This window comes from Canis lupus, chromosome X (genome assembly GCF_011100685.1).
Source record: "Canis lupus familiaris isolate Mischka breed German Shepherd chromosome X, alternate assembly UU_Cfam_GSD_1.0, whole genome shotgun sequence".
In the NCBI taxonomy this organism is placed as follows: Eukaryota; Metazoa; Chordata; class Mammalia; order Carnivora; family Canidae; genus Canis; species Canis lupus.
This window is the reverse complement of record NC_049260.1, coordinates 123,158,565-123,179,461: the sequence shown is the minus strand read 5'-3', so window position 1 is coordinate 123,179,461 and position 20,897 is coordinate 123,158,565. Positions and strand designations below refer to the sequence as shown.

The 20,897-nt window shown below is 56.9% G+C and overlaps 2 protein-coding genes across 3 annotated transcripts in view; one reads left to right on the top strand and one right to left on the bottom strand.

Moving 5' to 3' along the window:
* Window positions 1-4,158, top strand: part of TEX28 (testis expressed 28) — a 42,719-nt gene extending 38,561 nt beyond the window's left edge. For both annotated transcript variants that reach the window (XM_038588706.1, XM_038588705.1), the window contains exons 4-5: window positions 2,846-2,981; window positions 3,606-4,158. In XM_038588706.1, the coding sequence (XP_038444634.1) occupies window positions 2,846-2,981; window positions 3,606-3,962 (493 nt within the window). In that variant the 3' untranslated portion in view covers window positions 3,963-4,158. The remainder of the gene's footprint in view (window positions 1-2,845; window positions 2,982-3,605) is intronic.
* A 291-nt stretch (window positions 4,159-4,449) lies between these two features.
* On the bottom strand, window positions 4,450-17,321 carry OPN1LW (opsin 1, medium wave sensitive). Its single transcript, NM_001197072.1, has 6 exons — window positions 17,210-17,321; window positions 12,971-13,267; window positions 10,067-10,235; window positions 8,671-8,836; window positions 7,197-7,436; window positions 4,450-4,560 (listed from the first exon to the last, which is right to left on the bottom strand). Exons 1-6 carry the CDS (start codon window positions 17,319-17,321, stop codon window positions 4,450-4,452), a joined length of 1,095 nt encoding a protein of 364 aa, NP_001184001.1.
* Between the last annotated feature and the right edge of the window lie 3,576 nt (window positions 17,322-20,897).

Here is a 20,897-nt window from a genome sequence, read left to right as displayed (position 1 = left end):
ACAGCTTTGGAAGATTTGGGGGGGGGCATTTTGGTTGGCTGGTGGTCAGTCTGTCTTTATAAGAGTGTTTTTTTTTAAATTATTTTTTATTTATTTATGGTAGTCACAGAGAGAGAGAGAGAGAGAGAGAGGCAGAGACACAAGCAGAGGGAGAAGCAGGCTCCATGCACCGGGAGCCCGACGTGGGATTCGATCCCGGGTCTCCAGGATCGCGCCCTGGGCCAAAGGCAGGCGCCAAACCGCTGCGCCACCCAGGGATCCCTGTCTTCTTTTTTTTAAGATTTATTTATTTATTGTAGACAGGTAGAGAGACAGACGAGTGTGTGAGCATGTGGAGGGGAAAGACAGAGGGAGAGGGAGAGAGAAACTTTAGCAGACTCTGTGCTGAGGGCAGAGCCCAATGCATGGCGTTGTGGGGCTCGATCTCACAACCCTGAGATCAGGGCCTGAGCTGAAACCAAGAGTCGGACGCTTAACCGACTGTGCCCCCCGGGTGCCCCTGTAAGGGCATTTTCTGGAGTGGTCTATTCGCCTCTGCAGCTGTAGGAGTGGGACAGAGGGGGGTCCGTGACTAAGGGAGGGGCAGAGAGGAGAGTCAGCTGTGCTGCAGCCAGGACGCTGCTGCCCGAGGGCAAAGAGGCTGGGGGCCAGAGACGAGGGGAGGCTAAGAGAATATCCTTCTGACTTGACATTTTCTCATTCAAGCATATATTCAAGAATGCATTTAAGGATGTATTTGTAAATTCTTATAAAAATAGTAATGAAGGATCTGTTTATTGACTTGCCATGGGTGAAAAGTATATTCATGAACATATGCTTGAGCATAGCCAGTAGTTTGAACGTTCTCGTGTCTGAATCCTTTGTGTAGATGGAAGGACAGGCATGGGGGATGTCCTTTCAAGTGGACACCATACTGCCGCCTCCTCTCTTCGGGCATTGTCAGTCCACTCCAGAGACTAATGGAATATTTCTTGAAATACTGTCATCAACCAGCTCTTGACAAATTGGCTTTCAGCAAATGATTGTTCAGCTCATTAGCTGCCTGGGGCGCATCTCCATGTGAGTGTCAGTCAAGTCCTTGAAGCAGGACCAAACTGACCTCCTTGCCTCACGTTCCCTGTCTGTGCGACAGCACTGTTGCTTATGCTCTGTGTGCCAGAGCCCCGTGAGCTGATCAGCCACATCCTCTATTGCTCAGTTTTCCAAAGGGCACCAGGCCCTAGCCATTCGGTGTGTCCGGGTACCTCTCCACTGCGGCAGCGTCACCGCCCACTCTGCACCCATGGGACAAGCCTTCCTTGGCTCTTCCCTAAATGACAATGCTAAAAGCCACGTGGCCTCTGGCCCATCCTTCCTGATGCCCAAATGAAGAACCTCAAGGTTTTCTTTAATTATGAAATATTCCAAATTCAGGGAAAGTGTAGAGGATAACGTGGTCAAGATGGTGTATCCACCCGCAGCCTTCTCAAATCTTTACATTTACCCTGTTTACTTCACATATTATCTTATTAAGACATAAAACTTCCTTTTAATTTACTTTTTGAAAGATATTATTTATTTGTTCATGAGAGACAGAGAAGCAGAGACACAGGCAGAGGCAGAAGCAGGCTCCTTGAGGGGAGCTTGATGAGGGACTCGATCCCAGGACTCTGGGATTACGCCCTGGGCAAAAGGCAGATGCTCAACCACTGAGCCACCCAAGCGTCCCTAAGACATAAAACTTTAGAAGGTTCATTGAAGCTCTCACATCATCTCTTCCCAACCCCGCCCCCCTTCCACCCACCTCACTATCCTCATTGGGCCCTTAGCTTTTCCATGCGTGTTTTTTTGCTTTACAACTTTTATATATGGCTGGTTATATACATACTGAGTTGTGATGTTTTTTTTTTTAAGATTTTATTTACTTATTTATGAGAGACACAGAGAGAGAGAGAGAGGCAGGGACTCAGGCAGGAGAAGCAGGCGGCCTGCAGGGGGCCCGATGTGGGACTCAGTCCTGGATCCCGGGATCACGCCCTGAGCCAAAGGCAGACACCCAACCACTGAGCCACCCAGGCGTCCCTTGTTTGTGGTTTTTAAGAGATCTACTGAGATATAAGTTACACGCCATAAAATGTGCCATTTTAGCTACACGTTTCAATGATCATTAGTAAATTTACTAAGTTGTACAGCCGTTACCACAATTCATTTTTTGGTTTTTGTTTCAATAACAGGTTTATTGAGATATAATTCCCATCTCATAAAATTCACCCATTTACAATCAGTGGTTTTTAGTACATTCACAGAGTTGTGCAACCATCACCACTGTCATTCCAGAACATTCTCACCACTCCAAAAAGAAACCCTGTCCCGTGAGCAGTCACTCCCCACACTCTCCACACCCCCAGCACCAGGAACCACTCATCGGTTTCTGTCTCTATGGATTTGCCTCCGCCGGACAGTTCATCTAAATGGAATCATACAATATGTGGTCTTTGGTGACTGCTTCATCCCTATAATCGGTAGACTTTTATGGAATAACTACCCCTTGCCAAACACGGCCGCTGGGAATTTCTATGGAATTTAGTAGCAGGCACGGACGACTCAGAGTTTTATTTCTACAACTTCTAGTCTATGGCTGGTCTTGTAAAGCTGTTACGAAAGAGTACGTGTCTACGAAGATACCGGAATGTCAGTGTGTGCGTGGCTGGTGTGCATCTGTGGTGTTCTGAGGCAGACCCGGAGGAGGAGGGGGAGGAAGGAGCAATCTGAACCCAAGTGTAGTCTCCACAGAGGCCTGCTCACCGCCCGCACGGCCTCTAGGCAGGGGACTTAGGGGAGAACGACTTTCTGTTTTGCTCCCAAGGCAAGCGCTGATGGAAGAACAGGTGAACGAGCACCTGCAGGGGCACCTGGATGAGATCTACTGCCTCAAACAGACTCTGGCGTGCATGGAGGAGAAAATGGCCTTTCTGTCCTATGAGAGAGCCAAGGAGATATGGGTGAGAGCCTCACAGTTGGCGGGGGGACGGGCAGCGGCCTGTAAAGAAATGGCCAGTGAGGAGGACACAGGGATGAGAGAAGCCAAGGGCGAGCATTCTGACATCCCGCAAACTAAGGGGACAGACGGGTCCTTAGGCAGCCCCTGCTGAGGTTCACTCCCAACCCACATACTTGCTTCAGCGCCGGCGGCGTCTCGCGTCTGTGCTCCTGCGGCCCCCCCGGCCCCCACCCTGCCCACATCCCGCTGGGCTGCCCCGGGAGCTGGGGCTCTGCAGTTCTCATACTCGGGGGTGCCTCGGCGCCGTCTGAGGGCTGCCCTCGCCTGTGAGGGTTAGGCTCATTCGCTTCCACACCCCGAGACCCTACTCTTGTCCTCGGGCAGCTCTCGCCCGGCCAGGCCCTCAGTCTGAGGCCACACTGCATGAGGGGGTGCAGCCAAGACAGATGAGACCTCGCCGTTCCTGGGACAGGACAGGGCACTTAGCACGGACGAGCTCCAGGTTGTTGACTCCCCTCCTAAATCCCCAGCTCACCAACATTTGCTGCGCACCTCCGAGGAGCTCAGGCAAGTGACTGCACTTCCCGTGACCTCTCATGAGGGTGTGTGTTCTTGTCACCTGCAGGAGGTCATGGAGACTTTCAAGAACCGTATAGCTAAGCTTGAAACTCTGCAACAAGTGACACAACTGGAGGTGACGCACAGGTTCCGGATCCGTCCCCAGGAGTTTATGTTCCGGCTCATGAGCCTGCTCCTCACACTGGCTACCATCCTCCTCGTCTTCATCTCCACTGTGTGCTCCTGCCCCTTGCCACTGCTCAATTCCCGCCTGCGCACGTGCACCACACTCCTGCTGATCGGCCTCGCGGCCCTGGCCTGGCAGAAACGGCATGCCTTCCCTACCACCGACTGGCAGGCCTGGGTCCCCTCCAGATGGAGACTGTACCCCAAGGATTCCAAGCCTCTATCAGATGGGACTTAGAGGGCCTGGGCTTGCTAGCTCACGCTGCCCCCTGCGTGTTGGGGCGTCCAGCCAGCCCCACCTGGATAGCCGCTGCTCAGCTCTCCCTTCCCGATTCCATCACTACCAGCCCGCCTCGCACTTCCCCTCCTCAGGGTCCTTCTGTACCATCTGTGGACACAAGGCTTGGAAAAAATATTAAACTGTCTGAAGCTGATCTGGAAAGTTTGGCTTTGCAGTTCTAGTCCCTCAGGGCCTCTCGTGACCTCTCTGTCCCCCTCATGCTCTCTCGTGACCCAGTGACCAGACCCTCAGAGGCTCAGGTGTCCCCAGGCTGCAGCGGTAGCCTCTGTGACTTCGTTGTTTTTGGCAAAGAGAAACTACATTTCTTTCCCAGGGATGGAGAAGAAGGGGCAGTGGAGGGAGGTGGCCAAAGTGCTGGTGTGGGGGACAGGGGTAATGTTTTCTGGTAGGAAGCAGAATTTTTTATTGTCGTGGCTGGAGAGACTCATGCAGGTGACACTGAAGACACAGATGAGGCCTCTGTTCTGGAGGCGCTGGAGAGTTCAGAGCTATCGTCCACCTTCTTCCCAAAAAGCTGCAAGATGCAGTTTCGAAACTGGCAGGACAGAAAGTGTTATTCAACACAGCAGAAAGGGCCGACGTACTCTGCTAAAGGTCATTCTGGGGGAATTCTAGGCAGGTATTCATTGAGGGTCACCTCGATCACTTAACACCTTCCCTGCTACCATTCAGATTCTCATGCGGAGAATAGAGGAAGCTTGAGGTTATTACTTGCACGTGGGGATGGTCTACTCCTGACTATTCATTCGTCAAAGTCATCTAATTTAGAATCTGATGGTGACCATAGTGGGTCAGATTGTGACACCCCCCCCACCGCTCTGCCAAAGCTATGTTTGAGTCCTAACCCCTAGAGCCTGTGAATGTGACCTTATTTGGAAGTAGAGTCCTTGTAGATGTGACTAAGATGTACATTACCATGAGGTCATGCTAGAGTAGAGTGGGCCCTCATCCAATGACTGGCGTCATTGGAAGAAGGGAATTTGGACACAGACTCGGAGAAAAGGTCATGTGGAGGTGAAGGCGGAGATGAGATTGACTGGTCTGCAAGCCAAGGAATACCAAGGATTACTGGCCACCACCAGAAGCCAGGAGAGAGGCAGGGAACAGATTCACCCGCAGAGCCCTTAGAAGGAACCAGCCTCGCCCACACCTTGACCTTGGGCTTCTGGCCTCCAGAACTGGGAGAGAATAGATTTCTGTTGTTTTAAGTCCCCCCAGTTTGTGGTCCTTTGTTATGATAGCCTCAGGAAACTCATACAGGAACCAAAGATGATGCCAGCTAAGGGGCCCGTGCACAGGGTAACGATCTCCAGAATGTCTGGGAAGAGACTCAGAGGCATTTTAGTGAAAAGGAATGTGATTGTCATCTTGTTTCTTTTCTTTTTTTTTAAAAGATCTTATTTATTTATTCATGACAGATGCAGAGAGAGAGGCAGAGACACAGGCAGAGGGAGAAGCAGGCTCCCTGCGGGAAGCCCGATGCGGGACTTGATCCCAGGACCCCAGGATCACACCCCGGGCCGAAGGCAGACGCTCAATCACTGAGTCGCCCAGGCATCCCTGTCAACTTGTTTCTATTCCATCAATTTTGAGGCCACACAAGGACTAAGTAGATGACAGTCTAGCCACTACCTGGTGTCTTTAGCCAAGAGAATCTTTCGCCACCAAGAGGGCCCACTCTTTGCTGCTTGGCCCCTAAAGAGATCTGGAATGTATTCATTTCCCAAATTATGTCTCATATCATCACTGAGCGAAGCACTGTGTGAATGCAGACCAGAGGCATCTCCTATACATTCCAGGCCTATCCTTGACTACCTCCAGCTCCCTCCAACATCCAAACCCTCACAAATAAAACACGTAATTATTGAAATGAATTACACAAGAAAGGGGCCGAAGAGGAGAATTGACTTAGCTGAGGAATGCATTTGGCATCTGCCTACTGAGCACCCACTCTGCGCCAGGCTGTGCCCCAGGGGGATCAGCAGTGGACAAAAAAGAGTAACATTCTCTGTCCTCGCGGAGCTCCGTTACAGAAAACACTCTCAGAAGGCAGCAGGAAGGGATGACGACGTGGAAAGGGTAAAAGCAAAGTTTGAAAGCCTGGAGGGGTCCAGAAGTACAGCTGTCTTGTCTGCGGGGTGGGGGGGGGAGCTCTGTAAGGGGAGGATGGAAAGACTCAAGTAAACACAGCACGAGGCAGGATAGCCTAGGGCTCCACAGACAAAAGCCAGACCTAACAAGAGACCCGCGTGAAAGCCAGGAAACAGGAGTCGGGGAGAGAACTACGCTCCATCGAGGGAGTTCTGGGGAGTCAAGTGCAGTACTGGTCCCCCTTAGTACTTGAACGCCATCAGGAGAGTGTGTGCTTAAAAAGAAAAAAAAGAAAAAAAAAAGAAAAAGAAGAGTGTGTGCTTAAGGAGCTCCGCAGGGAGCCAGGGCCAGGTCGGAGCGGGTGGGGCCACGGGGGCCACCGTGAAATGCAGGAGCAGGGGAGAGCTAGTTGGAAGACATGGGGACTGGGTCTTGGTGGGGGGCAATGCGAGGCCACTGCAGGGGTGCTATTTCTGGCCCATGGACCTTTCTGGTCACCATGAGGTCACACATCACAGGTGCACCTTAATGAAGTAGATTTGATGGGTTCAAGGAAGAACAGGGCCAATTACACTTGGAAGATGATGAGCCTCAGTGGTCACCTGTCACCTGCCTAGAGGTCAGTTTGCTGCTAGGGTTCGAAATGCCAGCCCATGGTGGCTACCATGTGGCAAGACCTTGGGCGGGACCATAGCACGTTCCCCCTAAACTAACCCGTGAAGTCACAAAAGCCACATGTCAGTGCAGTCAAGAAGGGCCTCTTAAAGGGTTTGAAGACGGAAAGATGAAGATTGGGAGGGCACAGCTAGGGTAGATGTAGACACGTTCAGGCATTCCTTGGTGTGTGAGCTCCGAGATGGCCCTGGGGCCAACAGAAGGGAGGAGTGGAGCTGCCCACCCTCAGGCCAAGACTCTGAAAGGATCCAGAGGGAGGCTAGCTGCGCCTTCACGTGCTGCGCGTTCTCTGGTGGTTGTCCTGGAGGTCATCAGCGGGTTCTCCTGGACATGATTCCAGGGGGAGCCATCACTGGGCTCTTCTGGGGTCTATTTCGAGTTTGTTTTGCAAACGACGTGACTTACCTGCCGGTTCATGAAGACATAGATAATGGGGTTGTAGATAGTGGCACTTTTGGCAAAGTAGGCTGGCAGGGCGGCCACCAGAGGGTGGAAGGCGTAGCCAGGGTGGGCAGCGGCGAAGCACGCAAAGAAGGTGTAGGGCCCCCAGCAGAGACAGTAAGCGAGGACCATGACTACCACCATGCGGGTCACCTCCTTCTCGGCCTTCTGGGTGGACTCAGATTCTTTCTGCTGCTTTGCCACCTGGGGGAGACAGAGATTCATGCCCAGGGACGTGAGTGGGAGCGTCCCTCCTGCCTCTGTATCCCAGGGGCTCTGTGTTGCTATTGCTTGGGCAGTGAGTCAGGGAGTCAGCAAGAGACAGGTGGCCCCGGGATGGGGAGTCCTGGAGAGAAGGAGACGGGCTCACCCGGGGCCTGGCAGCAGCCAGCTCCCCCCCGCCCCCAGTGAATCCACAGCCTGGCTTAGGCTGGACCAGGCTGGCCTTGAGGGAGCCCGAGGAGGCTTTGAGGCAGCATACAGCTGGCCCCGGAGAAGCTCTTAGCTTAGCTTGGCTCCTGTAAGGAGTTCGGGAAGGAGCTGAGGACGCCACTCTTAGCCTCACTTGGTCCCTTATCAGAGTGTCCCCTCCCGTGCGCAGGTCTGAGGGGCTGAGCCGGAGAAGACACAGAGGCCAGACATTGCCTTTATATTCTGCAGCATGAACCTCAGGGTTGGAGGAGGAGGAGGGGTGGAAGGCAAATCACAGCGGGAAGGCAGGGAGTTTGCGGCCGTCACTCTAGAAAGGGCTTAGAGCACGTGCCGGTCTGACCACCCCAAAGGCCTTCTACTGCCTGTGCCAAGCAGGACCTCATGGGGCAGTTGGCGCATCCAGGCCGAACTGACTGTAGGTGGGGCGGCTGACAAGGGGGCAGCTTCTGCATGGTGTGCTTCCTCTGCGCCTCGCTCTGATTGCCTACACAGGGGGGCAAGGGGGGCTGCGGACGGGACCAGCTTCCCAGGGAGGAGAGTGGACAGCGTGCTCGGGGGCAGATGGCACGTGGGAAGCCACTCCCTGGCCTGGCCCGACAGCGGACAGCCTCGTGAAGGGGACAGGGTCCCTCGGGTAGCAGCCTTTCAAGAACACCTTTTGATATGCAGGTTTCGCTTGCAGATCTGGCCGGCTGCACTGCACTCCCGGGGAGAGGGGGGCTCGCCGCCCAGGGGACAAGTGTCCTGGGTCAGGGAAGAAACGCAGCTCTTGCTCCCTTGTTGGGCCCAGGAATTGGGGGGGGGGGACACGACAGTCCTTTCCAGTTGCATAGGGGCAAGGACAAGGGAGCCAGGGCTGCAGTTGTAGCCCCGAAGGAATTGTAGGATTCAAGTCAGGTTTGAGGGCAGGAGAGAGGACTGGGTGACCCCTCGTCCCAGCCTAGACATCCCCAGTCCTCGTGATCCTACCAGCGGGGGGTGAAGCCAAGAGGGCTCGGGGGCTTACCGCTCGGATGGCCAGCCACACTTGGAGGTAGCACAGTATGATGACGCTGAGTGGGATGATGCAGCACGTGGTCATGAGGACGATCATGTAGGACTGCACCCCAGGGTACGAGCTGCCACTGAACACGTCCGGGCCACACGAAGTCTTCAGGCCATGGGGCCAGTACCTGGAGAGAAGGGCTGACAGCCTGTCCTGATGTAGGCAGGGCAACCTGGGACCCCCCAGTCTGGGCATGCTGCTGACTTGGGTTGGAGGATTGTTGGTTTTTGTTGGTTTGTTTCTAAAGCTTTATCAATTTATTTTATTTTTATTTTTAATTTTTAAAAAAGATTTTATTTATTCATGAGAGACACAGAGAGAGGGGCAGAGACCCAGGCAGAGGGAGAAGCAGGCTCCATGCCGGGAACCTGACGTGGGACTCGATCCGGGGTCTCCAGGATCATGCCCTGGGCCGAAGGCGGGTGCTAAACCGATGAGCCCCCCGGGCTGCCCTTTATCCATTTATTTTATGGGGGGGTGGAAGGGCAGAGGGACAGGGAGAGAAATCCTTAAGCACACTCCTCACTGAGCATGGAGCCCGATGCGGGGCTAGATCCCAGGACCCCCAAACCATGACCCGAACCAAAATCAAGAGTCAGCTACTCAAGTGACTGAGCCACCCAGGCGCCCCAGGATTGTTTGGTCTTTAAAATTGGGGTGAAATTCACATTACACGAATTAACCATTTTTGAAGTGAACAATTCAGTGGCATTTAGTACTCACGATGCTGTGCAACCACCACCTCTATCTAGTTCCAGAATACTTTCATCGGCCTCAAAGGAAACCCTTGGGTAGGATTTTGGCAAATCTTTGTCCATTTTTAGGTCTCATAAGGCCTTTTTTTTTTAAATTGTGGTAAAATACACATAACATCTGAAGCCCCAAATGAGCGGCCTGGCCAAGACACAAATGCCCTATAGGCCCAGGTGTACCTACAACCCAAGCCGCCTCTGAACGGGAGGCTCCTCAGAATGTGCAAGAAAGAAGCTTGGGGCAGAGTAGCTTAGAGGGCCCCGCGTGCACTTACAGCTGCTCCCATGGCTTGAGCTTGTCACCTTTCCCTGTGTGCTCCCGTGAGCAGTTCATGCTTGGGAGAAACAGACCTTTCCAGAGGCCCAGCGACCACAGGGCCCATGTCCATGTTGCAGCCAGGCAGACTTCTACATTCATAGACACTGCACCCCCGGGGGATCACAGGAACAGTCGGATCTATCCTCATTTTACGCATGGGGGCACAGAGGCCCGGAAACAGCAATTTGTCCCAAGGTCACAAAAGGAATCAGGAGCCTGTCCCTCCCTGCCGTCCTTCACCCTCTGTCCTAAGTGAGCTGTCTTCCTGGCGTAGTGGTATCCTCACCTGCTCCAGCCAAAGATCGGCGGGGCCGTCCACACCGCAGCCCAGATCCAGGAGAAGGCAATGCCCGCGATGGCTAGCTTGGCGTCAAATCTCACGTTGCCAAAGGGCTTGCAGACTACCAGCCACCTCTCCCAGGAAATGATGGCCAGGGACCAGAGCCCCGTGATCCCTGCAGGGGACAGAGGGCAGATGAGGGCCTGGAGCCTCCGGTGTCACTCATTCCATCCAGATCAGCCAACTGTTTTCAGGGTCAAGAGGTTTCTCCCCACCTCCCCGCAACGCCCACAAAGTGTATTCGGGTCCAGGGGGCGGTGGGTCTCTCGGTCAAGTCCCCTAACACCGTCTTCCCCGTTCTTTCCTCCCGGGCCTGTCTCTCTCTCTCTTTTGTTGGCCAGCGGCCTTCCCTCGGATGCCGATGCGACTCCCGATGGCCACGCGCACACCCGCACGACCACGTTGAGGCTGCGGCGGTCCCAGCCAAGGGCGAGGAAGCACGATGTGCCCCGTGCCCCGTGCCCCTCCGCCAGTATGCGCGTGTGCTTAGGCTTCCCGATTTCCCACCGCTGCCCACCATCTGGCGGGTGGAGACGGTGTCTTCCTGTCCCGCTTAGATGCCGCAGGTCTGTGGGCGGAATTCAGGGCTCCATGGACGGAGACGGGACAAGGGACACTCGGGATTCCGCTCCATTCCGAGCAGGACGGCGCGAGCGGTGCCTGGGCCCTGGTCACCCTACATCTTTGCCAGCATCACTCGCTTCATTACCACTTTGAAAGTTCAGTGGCTTTCCGGCCAGATCGAGTTATCTGATACTTTAATAAAGAACAGCATCGGGCAGCCCGGGGGGCGCAGCGGTTTAGAGCCGCCGTCAGCCCGGGGCGTGACCCTGGGGACCTGGGATCGAGTCCCGCGTCGGGCTCCCTGCGTGGAGCCTGCTTCTCCCTCTTCCTGGGCCTCTGCCTCTCTCTCTCTGTGTCTCTCATGAATGAATAAAAAAAAATCTTTAAAAATAATAATAAAAAATAAAAAAATTCTTGGCATAAAATTTTAAAAAAAGAAAGAATGGAATCGTTAATCCTGCCAAACAATGCATTTGCTAATAATTTTAATGAAGGACAATGCCACTGATATTCAACACTTTGATTCGTGTATTTCAATATGGTTGGATTCCTTTGTGATCCGATGGATCTTATTGTGCCCGTTGGTAAACATTCTCCTGAGGAGGGGTCCACGGGCTCCCCCGCAGGGCCGAGGGCCTCCGTGGCACCCATGCTGCACGCAGGGCCTGGCTCCTTGGCACCTGCGTGACTCGAAAACAGACCTCAAGCGGATGCAGAGGCGAGTGGGGCATGCCGACAGAACCAGAGACAGGTCTGAGCAGAGAGGAAGGTACACAGAGCATTTGGACTTGGGGCATAGAGGGTCTGTGCCCAACCTTGCCTGGCCACTCTCATCCTGTACCTTTGGGGGAGTGCTAGGCCATCATCCGTAAAGGCAGTTAGATATGGGGGGACAGTGGTCCGCCCCTGTACTGTGGGTTTCATGTCGGCACCTACCTCATGGGGTCATGGGACGTGCCAATACGGTCATTTAAATCTTGCCCCCAAGTCCTGCCCCCATTTTCCAGATGGGAAAACGGCGGAGCAGCGTGGTGCAGTCAGTCAGCAGCACTCACAGCTCTAGGAACTCAAATCTGGGCCCTCTCCGTTCCCCAGGCCCTCGCCATCCTCGTGTCTTGTTTTCTCTTCCTAATGTCCACCTCCTCACCATGTGACTTGGAAATCCGTTTAGGTGGCAGTTAGACAAACAAGTTAGATGTGGGAGCGAGGGACCCAGGAATGGTGACCAGATGGTCCCGGGAAACTTCACCTAGAAGAGCAGCTGCGAGCGCCCGCTGGTGTGACGGCGGGGAGCCTGGGGACAGGCTGCGTGTGCTGAGCGCGCGGCCCTTAGGCTCCCTGTCTTCTTGGATGGACACTCAGCTGCAACCCCGAGCCATCTGTTGTTTCACGGGGGCCTGGGGCAAGAGCTCGCGGAGGGGATCTGAGCGTCATCGGGCCTGCCGGTCCCCCTCTTCCTTGTGGGTCCCAGAGAAAGGAACCCGGCCTCGTGGCAATCCCCCCACCCCTGGAGCCCCACGTGGGGCAGAGCCAGCTCCTGCCCCAGCCTCCTCGCCACCCCTGCTGCTGTGGCCTTCACTCCCTCACTCAGTGAGCCTCATTTCTGTCAACTGCTGATGGCACCCGGCCCTCCCTGACTGCCTCGCCCCAGCTCCCTTCTCATCTTGCCGACTCAGGATTCAGATCCTCCGTGGTCTCCTCCAGGACGCGGTCCTCTGAGAGAGCTGACAGCGCCCTGTGGTCACCATCTGGGGTAGGGAGCCCCCTTGCCAGGACTTGGGACTACCTCGGGGCCCTGGTGCCCAGCACGTGGGTTCTTCTCTGCCAGTGTTGACCTGACCAGAGCCAAGGCCCGCAGAGATGTTGGTCGAGGGGATGTGGAAAGGGATCCGGGATCTAGTTTCAATATCCCAAAACGTCTATTGGGAAGCTCCTCTTTCCCTGGAAAGGGCCGACACGGATGAGCCGAAAGGGCCCACATCTCTGCTTTGGGTGGAAGTTCTGCTCGGGGTGACCAGAGCACTTCCCTCCCACGTGGCCCTGGGCTTATCTGGTGCTCTGTCTGTCTCCCGAACTGGCCTGTCTCAGGGGAGACACTCGGGATGCCTCCTTGTTGCACTACAACCCCCCCCCCCCCCGCCCCATGATGACCACGGCCCTGTTTCCCCTGCAGGCCTGTCTCCCTTCACATGCGTCCCACGGGCGCACTTGGGGGGTGCTGTGTGAGTGCATCCTTTGCACACAGCCGGCTGGGGCTTCCCCGAGCCCGGGCCCCTGGCTGCTTACCGCACAAGGAGACAGTGTAGCCCTCCACGACACACAGAGGGTGGCCCAGCACAAAGTAGCCATAGATCTGGTTCACAACGCTGATGGTGCTGGCAATGATGGTCTCTGCGAGGTCGGCGATTGCCAAGTTCACCAGGATCCAGTTCAGGGGGTGACGCAACTTCTTGAACCTCATGGTGGCTACTAGCACCAGCCCGTTCGTGAAAACGGAAGCGATGACCACAAAGATCATCCAGGCGCTGGTGAGGTGATACACCCACCTGGGAGCGATGTGGTAATTGGGACCTTCGAAGGGGTCTGCAAGGCAGGAGGTAGGGAGCGGGGTGGGGGGAGCATTACCCGACTGCACGGCTGTGCCCAGCCCTCCCCGCCTCGTCGGAGCCCCCCATGCCGGCCTCCTGCCCTACAGTTGCCTTGGCAACCAGCTCTTTCCCCGTAGCTTTGCCAACAGCCTTCCCCCGTCGGTCTCTCAGGCCACAGGCCATGGCCTGCTGGACACCTGGACTTAGCAAAGTCGATCCCCTCATCATCTAGGCCAAGAACCGGTCCCCCATCCGAATGGCCACCCCCAGTACGTGGCCAGCCCCCTGGGGGGCCTTGACTTCCCCTCCCTCGAACCCCAGCACCCACTGCGCCGCTTCCCGAGAGCACTCCATGTCTTTCTCTGTTGGATCTTGGCTCACACTGTCCTCTGCGCCTGGGTCTTCTCTTCTATACCGTAAAGCCCAGCTCGGATGCCCTCATCTTCTGGAAGCCTTTCCGGATTCCTCAGCTGAGGGTCAAGGAGGCCCTCGGGACGACCGTCTCAGTGCCCCCCTCCGACCTTCTGCCCTGTGTCGGAGTTATCTGTGCGCACATCCGGCCACCATCTCACATGGCAGGTCCAGCACACAATCAGTGCTCAGAGAATGAATGAATGAATGAATGAATGAATGAATGAGTTACGGGCTGAACTGTGTCCCTCCCAGAAAGAGATGTTGGGGTCCTGCCCCCCGGTTCACGTGAATGCAGCCTTATTTGGAGACAGGGTCTGCCCAGCGGCGATCAAGGTGTTCTGAGGTCGTCGGGGGGGCCCTAATCCAATGGGACCGTGTCCGTATCAGAAGGGGACAGCGGGACACAGCGACAGCCACACAGGGGGAAGGCCACAGGGGCTGAAGGTGGAGATCTGGGCGATGCCTCCACAAGCCCAGAAGCCTCACGGATTGCCAGGAGCCACTGCAAAGGAGAGGACCGTCCCCTCTGAGTCTCCGGGAGGAGCCAGGTCGCTGCAGTTGGGGGTTACAGAAACCCAACTCCAACTGGATTTGCAAAAGTAGGGCTTCCTTGGGCTCCCTGGCTAGGAGGCGTAGGGTAGATCTCGACCCCCACCCCCAGCACAACTGGACCCCCCAGCCCCCCGTGGGTGAGCATCTTGCCCCTTTCACGGGGAGCTCCTGGAAACCCCTCCGCAATACCTGCAGCCACGCTAGGTGGCCCGGGCTCCCTGGGAGCAGACCTCGAAGGCCTGTGTGGCACCAGTTTCTATGCAGAAGGAAGCAGAGGGAAACCATAGGGCTGCTGACAGACCGGAGAACAGAGGACCCCCCCACCCCCGCTCCAGATTGCCCACAGATCTTCCCCGGGAACTCCAGCGGGCTAGTTTGAGAACAGCAGCTGGACCTGGGAGGTGTTTGGAACACTCCAGCTTTGGGGTGATTTCAACATGACGCAGCCAGAGCATCGTTTCCAGACAGCCCTTGGGCCCAAAGTGGGCAGGGCCTGGACAAGAGGGATGGGGCAGTGCGCGGCGGGGGAGGGGACAGGAGTGTTCTGAACGCGGGAGGTCACAGAGGAGGGTCCTCTAGCGGTGCAAGCAGAGCAGGTGTCCCTGCCTGCCTCCCCCTCCTGAAATCTCCAGGACTGATGTCCTACAGAAATGGGTATCACGGTCCACTCCCAGGCGAAGATGTTCTAAAGACATTGGGTGGGGGGAATGGGGAGGGGATTGGGTGTGCGGGCTGGCAAGGAGGCAAGATTTCTTTGAACATACCGTGTTCTCTAGGTTTTAATTTGGAATCCTTGTCAATGTTTTATTACATTATTCAAAAACAACGTTAAATTTTATAAAGCAACCCCAGAAAATCAAAACTATAACAAACAAAACAAAATGCATATACACTCAGAGGCATGATCGCACAGAGAGGGACTGCTCTAAGGGACTTGAAAAGACGCTAGCTTGACTACTCGGACCTAGCGGCATAGACCCTAAAGATAAAAAGACGTGTCCAAATGTTAAACTTTGGCTAATCGTGTTGTTGATGGTAGTGTTGGTGTCCCTCTTCTGAGACCATCATGTGTGGGAGATAAAGCAAATGAGTGATTAAATGATATTCTAATTCGTCTACCCAAAGCCCATGAGAACAGGATTCCTGGTGGGGGAAAGGGAGACACAGAGGTCAAACCCAGTTGGCTCCACTGGGAAACCAAGTCATTACTTTGGAATGGGAGCAATAAAAGGAACGAAGAGGCATTTGTCCTGCCTTTCCCATACCCACTGTTCCCTGGGGGACCCCGAGAGTGGACAAGGGCAGGTTTCTCTCTATTGAAGTACTCCAGCTAATAGATGAAGATGGGGCATGGGAGCCAGAATGCCACCATTTTGCAACCCCCAAGGGTTTCATGAATGGGTCTGGGCCTCGAGCTTCAGCAGCTGCCAACACCCCAGAAAAAGGGACCCCCTCCTGATGGAGAGGTCTTGCCGAAACCCCCAGCAGATCCAGCTGACCTCCAGGCAGATCTTCAGATCAACTACCAATTTGCACAAACATAATGACAAACGAGGTGGGAGGGGCATGGGAAGCCACATGCGGGCAAATCGTATGCGGGCAAATCGTCGGAGAAGTGGAGGAGGCAAGGGACAAAGGACTCATTTGCTTCAACAGATAAATTACAAGGAGGTAGAGGGGGAACCTCTACAGTCAAAGAGGGTGAAAAGAGAACGATAAACCTGAACGTGTGGACCTTATTGGGGCCCTGATTCAAGCAAAGTGAAAAAAAATGTATGACCTTTTCTTCAATACTGACTAGGAGGTTCCATGGTATGGAGGCAATGCTAGTTCGCGGATGTGCCAACGGCACTCTGGTTGGGTTTTGAAGAGTCCTTTCCCCTTAGAGGTACATCCTGAAGATTTATAGAGGACATGGTGTGAGGTCTTAGATCTGCTTCCAGAAATCAGGAGGGCTTAGTGGAGGCAGATAAGATGGGTGACGGAAACCCAGGGGTTCATTATATGCCTCCCTCCACTTCGGTAGATACTGGAATTAAAAAAAAAAAAAGTACAAGAAGGAGTCTCAGGCATCAGCGAGGCCCTAGGGAGAGCACCGTTGCGTCTCCATTGAGGACATTCTGGGCCACGAGCAATCAGGTCAGAGCAAACCTCAGCGTTCTCAATTAGCTTGGCCTGGGAACCCTGGCTGTCAAGGAGCTGGTGTGGCTTCTGGAAGCCACGGCACGTGAGACATTCATTTTTTTTTTTTTTTACATGAGACATTCTTGAAGGAACAGATGGTTTTTGGTCTGGAGGAGGGACTGGGGACGCAGGTCCGGGGCCTGGGGGTCACCAGTATCCTCAGTTGTTTGCAGGGCCTAGCTCAGGCCGCCCCAGCAGAGGCGCAGCTGCCCTGGGAGCCGAGTGAGCCTCCTCCCCAAGAACGCACAGCCCAAGGCTGCAGGCCCCGGGCGCACAGTTGGACAGGATGGCCACCACCGTCTCTTCTGACCCTAAGGTTGGAGAAGTCACTCACGCTCCTCCGGGCCACCTGCCCAGCCTCCCGCGGCTGCCGTTTGCGTCGTTTGGGCTTTGGCACATGCAAAACTGAGTTAGACCCGGCTTCTTCCCCGGGAAGCTCAGGGCACCGCAGCCAGCTGGGCACACCACAAGGGGGTGTAAGAACTCGCTAGCAGAGACAGCGGGTGAGCACCCCCGGGACGGGGCTTCTCAAAGGGTCTGGGGACCTACGTGGCTTGGAACTGCACGTGCGCATCGCGGTGGCCTCTCATATTCAGAAAGCCGCCCCCCACCGCGTGTCGTCATAAAGGCTAAGGGAGAAGACCATCCCGGCTGACGCCCACGTGCAGAAGAGCAGTCTCCGGGGGGCGCGGGGGACCGCAGCCCCCGCGTGGCCGCTCGGGCCTGGTGTCCCGGGGGCGCTGCTCCAGCCGGGGTGACCCAGCCGTGACGGCGCCCGCTCGCTCACCTCTAGTGGCGTTGCTGTTGGTGTAGGTGAAGATGCTCGCCTGGGTGCTCTCCTCCAGGCCGGCCTGCGGCTGCCCGCCCGCAAGCCTCTGGGGGCCCCACCGCTGGGTCATGGCTCCAGCAAGGCCTGTCCCCGATGCCTGGCGGCCCTGGTGCTGCTTGGGGGGCCTGGCGCTTTATACCAGCCCGCGGGATCAACCCGGGCTTCCTCACCTTAGAAGCTCCCAAACCCTGCCCCACCTGATCTCTTAATTGGGCCTGGGACTTAGACCTCCTCCTCCCCACCCCTTGCCTCCGGGAGGGCGGCTCAGGAGGATTTTCTGGGAACCCAACTCGGAGCCCCCAGCTCGCCAAGGCGGCTGCCGTGGGCCCTCACGCGTGTTCACGTGCCCTCTCCTCCCTGCCGTCCAGTGCGCGCTCCTGGCTCAGCTGGACCCAAGGGCCAGGACTTCCAGCGTGGGGTGTGGCTTAGGGAGGCAGCCCAAAGCGTGGGTCTGCCTTTCCCACGCGTGTCCCCCCAGAGCCCCGCGAGGTTGGGGGGGGCCGGGGGACTTTGCTGTGCTGAGGCCTTGGGCGCGGAGCCTCCCTGCGGGTCAGGCCGCCTCTGTGGACGCAGAGGGCTGCACGTTGTGCTGGCGGGGCGGGGGGGAGGGGGGCTCCTCCCTGAGGAAGGGTGGGGGGAAGAGGCCTGGGGTGGGGGGAGACTCCACCGTGCATCGAGCTTTCTGCTCCCTGCTCCCCCCGTGCTCCCCATGAGGCCCTGGTCAGCAGGGTGCTCCCAGCAGTCCTCGGGGGCCTTCCGGCAGGCCCTCCCACCCCCCACGCCAGTCTCCGTCCCCCGAGTTCGTGACCTTTCCCTGGACGGCTCCTGACCACACTTCCTTCTGCGCTTGCCTTCAAAAGCAAATCTCTCAAGAGACTGTTCCAGATGGGCCGCCTCCTCCGCCTCTTCGCCCGCTGCCGTCTGGCTGCCGGCCCCCATGACGCGCCGACTGTCTAATTCTGCGCCCCCTGCCTCCGCCTACGGGGGGGCGCCCCTCTCCCACGGTTCCTGCCACCTCCTCTGCACAGTCCTGAAATTCAGCTGCCTTCGACCCCTCCTTCGGGGTGGCCTGAAGCGCAGGAAAGCCAAGACATGGACACATGACGTCACCTCCCCACGCTCCGTGCCTCGACTGTGCGGCACCCAGGCTAATGCTCCTGGTGATACGGCCGCTCCTGCTGGTGGAGGGAGAGCCTTGGCTGCCGAGCCAAGGGCTGGAGCTCTGTGGCACCCCAGTGCGGCCCCCTCAGTGACAATGGTCGGTGCCTGTCGCGTGGACTCGGTGGAGGAGTCCTGACCACAGTGTCGCCGGGGCCCCCTGGCCGCCTGGGAAGCCGGGCTCGTTGCCCAGGGGTACGTGGGGAGCTGAGTTCTGCCTAACTGCAAGAGGCGGTGCACCTGGTACTTACACTCCTAGGTGTGTCCTCAGGAGAACTGGAGACACACGTCCACAACTTGTATGGGGACACTGAGAGCAGCACCATTCACAAGGGGCCAAACGCCGAAACGGTCGAAAAGTGAATGGACGGGTGAATGCAATGAGCCATGGCAAGGGGAGAAGCAGTGACACCTGCCATAGCGTGAGCGACCCCGGGGAGCGTGATGCTGGGCGAGGGGAGCGGGTGCAGACGGCCACACGCTGTATGACGCCGTTGGTAGATGTCCGGGATGGGCGCGTCCACGGAGAGGGGTCGCCAGGGGGCCGAGGGGCAATGGGGAGTGACTGCTCCGGGGAACAGGGTTCTTTTGGGGGAGGGATGAAAATACTCTAAAATGAGATTATGACGGTGCAGCCACTGTGGAGAAGGGTATGGCAATTCCTCAAAAAAATGAAACAAGGCCTGGGCCTAGGGCCCAGCAGTCCCGCTTCTGGGGGGCTGCCCAGGGGAAGGGAAAGCAGGGGCCCAGAGCAGGAGCTCAGCAGGCTGACAACGCAGCCCGATGTGACAGAGTTGTCGTGACTTCCCTCCTCCTGGGTCCCAGGGAGCTTTATCTGTCTGTCCCCACCAGGGTCAAGGAATCAGCGCATCCGAGCGTGTCAGAGCTAAAAGCGGGCCTCGACTGAGGTCACCTGCCCAACCTGGCCCCTCTGAGCGCCGCACACGGGATCGCCTCTTCCTGGACCGGTGGGGCGGCCTTGCGTGGGGCGCCCCCCTTCTCAGGCCGAGCTCTCCCTGTTTCTGCACGGGGGTGACCAATGCTGCCTGCCCCCACCGCACGGGGCTGCCATGGCCACCCAGGGCCACCCTGTCGTTGGGGAGCCGCAGTGCCGTGTCCTCGGGGGTCTGGCCGAGCCTGCGCAGCCTGCCTCTGTGCAGCGTGACACTAACGACGGAGCCCAACCTCGGGTCTGCCCAAAGACCCGGGGGAAGGGGGGGTGGCAGTGACGCCTGGGCTGTCACCCACTCTGCAGCCTGGGGTGCTAATTGATGATTAGGGCTAACAGAAGATCAAGGCTCATTTTAGCCTAAAGCAGATTACCGGCCTGGAAAGTCACCCAGCACCTGGGCGCCCACGTGTGCTCCCCGGGGCCTGCGCTGGGTCCCCCGCTCCGGCAAAGGGTGGATGAAAGGGGGGGGCCGGAGACGGAGATGAGGAAGCACGGGTCGGGCCAAAATGTGGGTGAAAAGAAGCAGGAGAAACGGGGGGGGGGAGACCCGTGACAGCTGACCGGCTTTCAGTTCACTTGCCTGCAGCCCCCACGGGGCGCATGTGCCCGCCTGGCGCCGTGTCGCTGCCACCACACCCTCGCTGCCAGCTGGGGCCACCTGCTGGCCTGGCCTCTAATCCCGGCTCCTGGGTGTTGAGGGAGCGGTGCTGGGGAGGAGCCTGGGCTGGGCGCGGGGCTCTGGCCGCGGGCCCGCGGCTTTGGCGGTGACAGCTAGTGGCCGCTAAAGGTACAGGCACGGGACTGTCAGATCCTTGGTGTCTGACTTGTGTGTGAGTGTGATGACCCCCCCACCCCCAGCAAATGCACCATCTGCACCATTCTGAGCCATCCGGCGTGTCCACACTGCGGTGTAGCCGCCCCCGGCACCTTTCGGGCGTCCCCACTGAAACCCTGTCCCATGAGACACGTACACCCCCCGCCCCCCCGCAGCACGCCGACCGTCCCACTTCCCGTCCCTCCGAATCCAACTGCTCCGGGCACCTCCTAGACGCGGACTCCACGCATCTGTCCTTTAGTGTCTGGCTTTTCCCACTTGGCATAATGTTTGCAAGGATCACCCGCTGCTTTTGACTTTGGGGACAGATCGACATGCATCTATTTTAATTTTCAGGTGGCCACATGTGACTCCTTCCCCTTTTTGCTTTCTGGTCGGCAAAGTGCTCCCGCGGTCGGCCAGTTCCTCAGAGATCCACAAAGGCGCGGGTGGATGGAGAGCGAAGGCAGGGGCTGCGCGGCTTCCCGGTTCCCGTGACCGTCCCACGGCGTCCTGAGCGGCTCAGCTGAGCCCGGGAACAATCAGATTTCCTTCACCCCCCGCTGACCGACGCCCCAGCTGCTCCGGGCCCTCCAGCTGCAATCTCGGCGCCCTGCGGCTCAGGCCCCTAATCCCGCCCCATCTGCCGCGGCCCCCGCCCGCCCTCCATGACCTTGAGCGAGTCAGGCACCGTCTCTGGAGCACGTGTCCTCGGCAGGAAG

Coding starts and splice junctions, on each gene's coding strand:
- OPN1LW (NM_001197072.1), bottom strand. CDS start 17,321: ATGACCCAGCGGTGGGGCCCCCAGAGGCTTGCGGGCGGGCAGCCGCAG. Junction 8,837..10,066: donor CCGATCTTTGGCTGGAGCAG/GTGAGGATACCA, acceptor CCTTCTCTCCAG/GTACTGGCCCCATGGCCTGA. Junction 4,561..7,196: donor ATGTCTTCATGAACCGGCAG/GTAAGTCACGTC, acceptor CTGTCCTGCCAG/TTTCGAAACTGCATCTTGCA.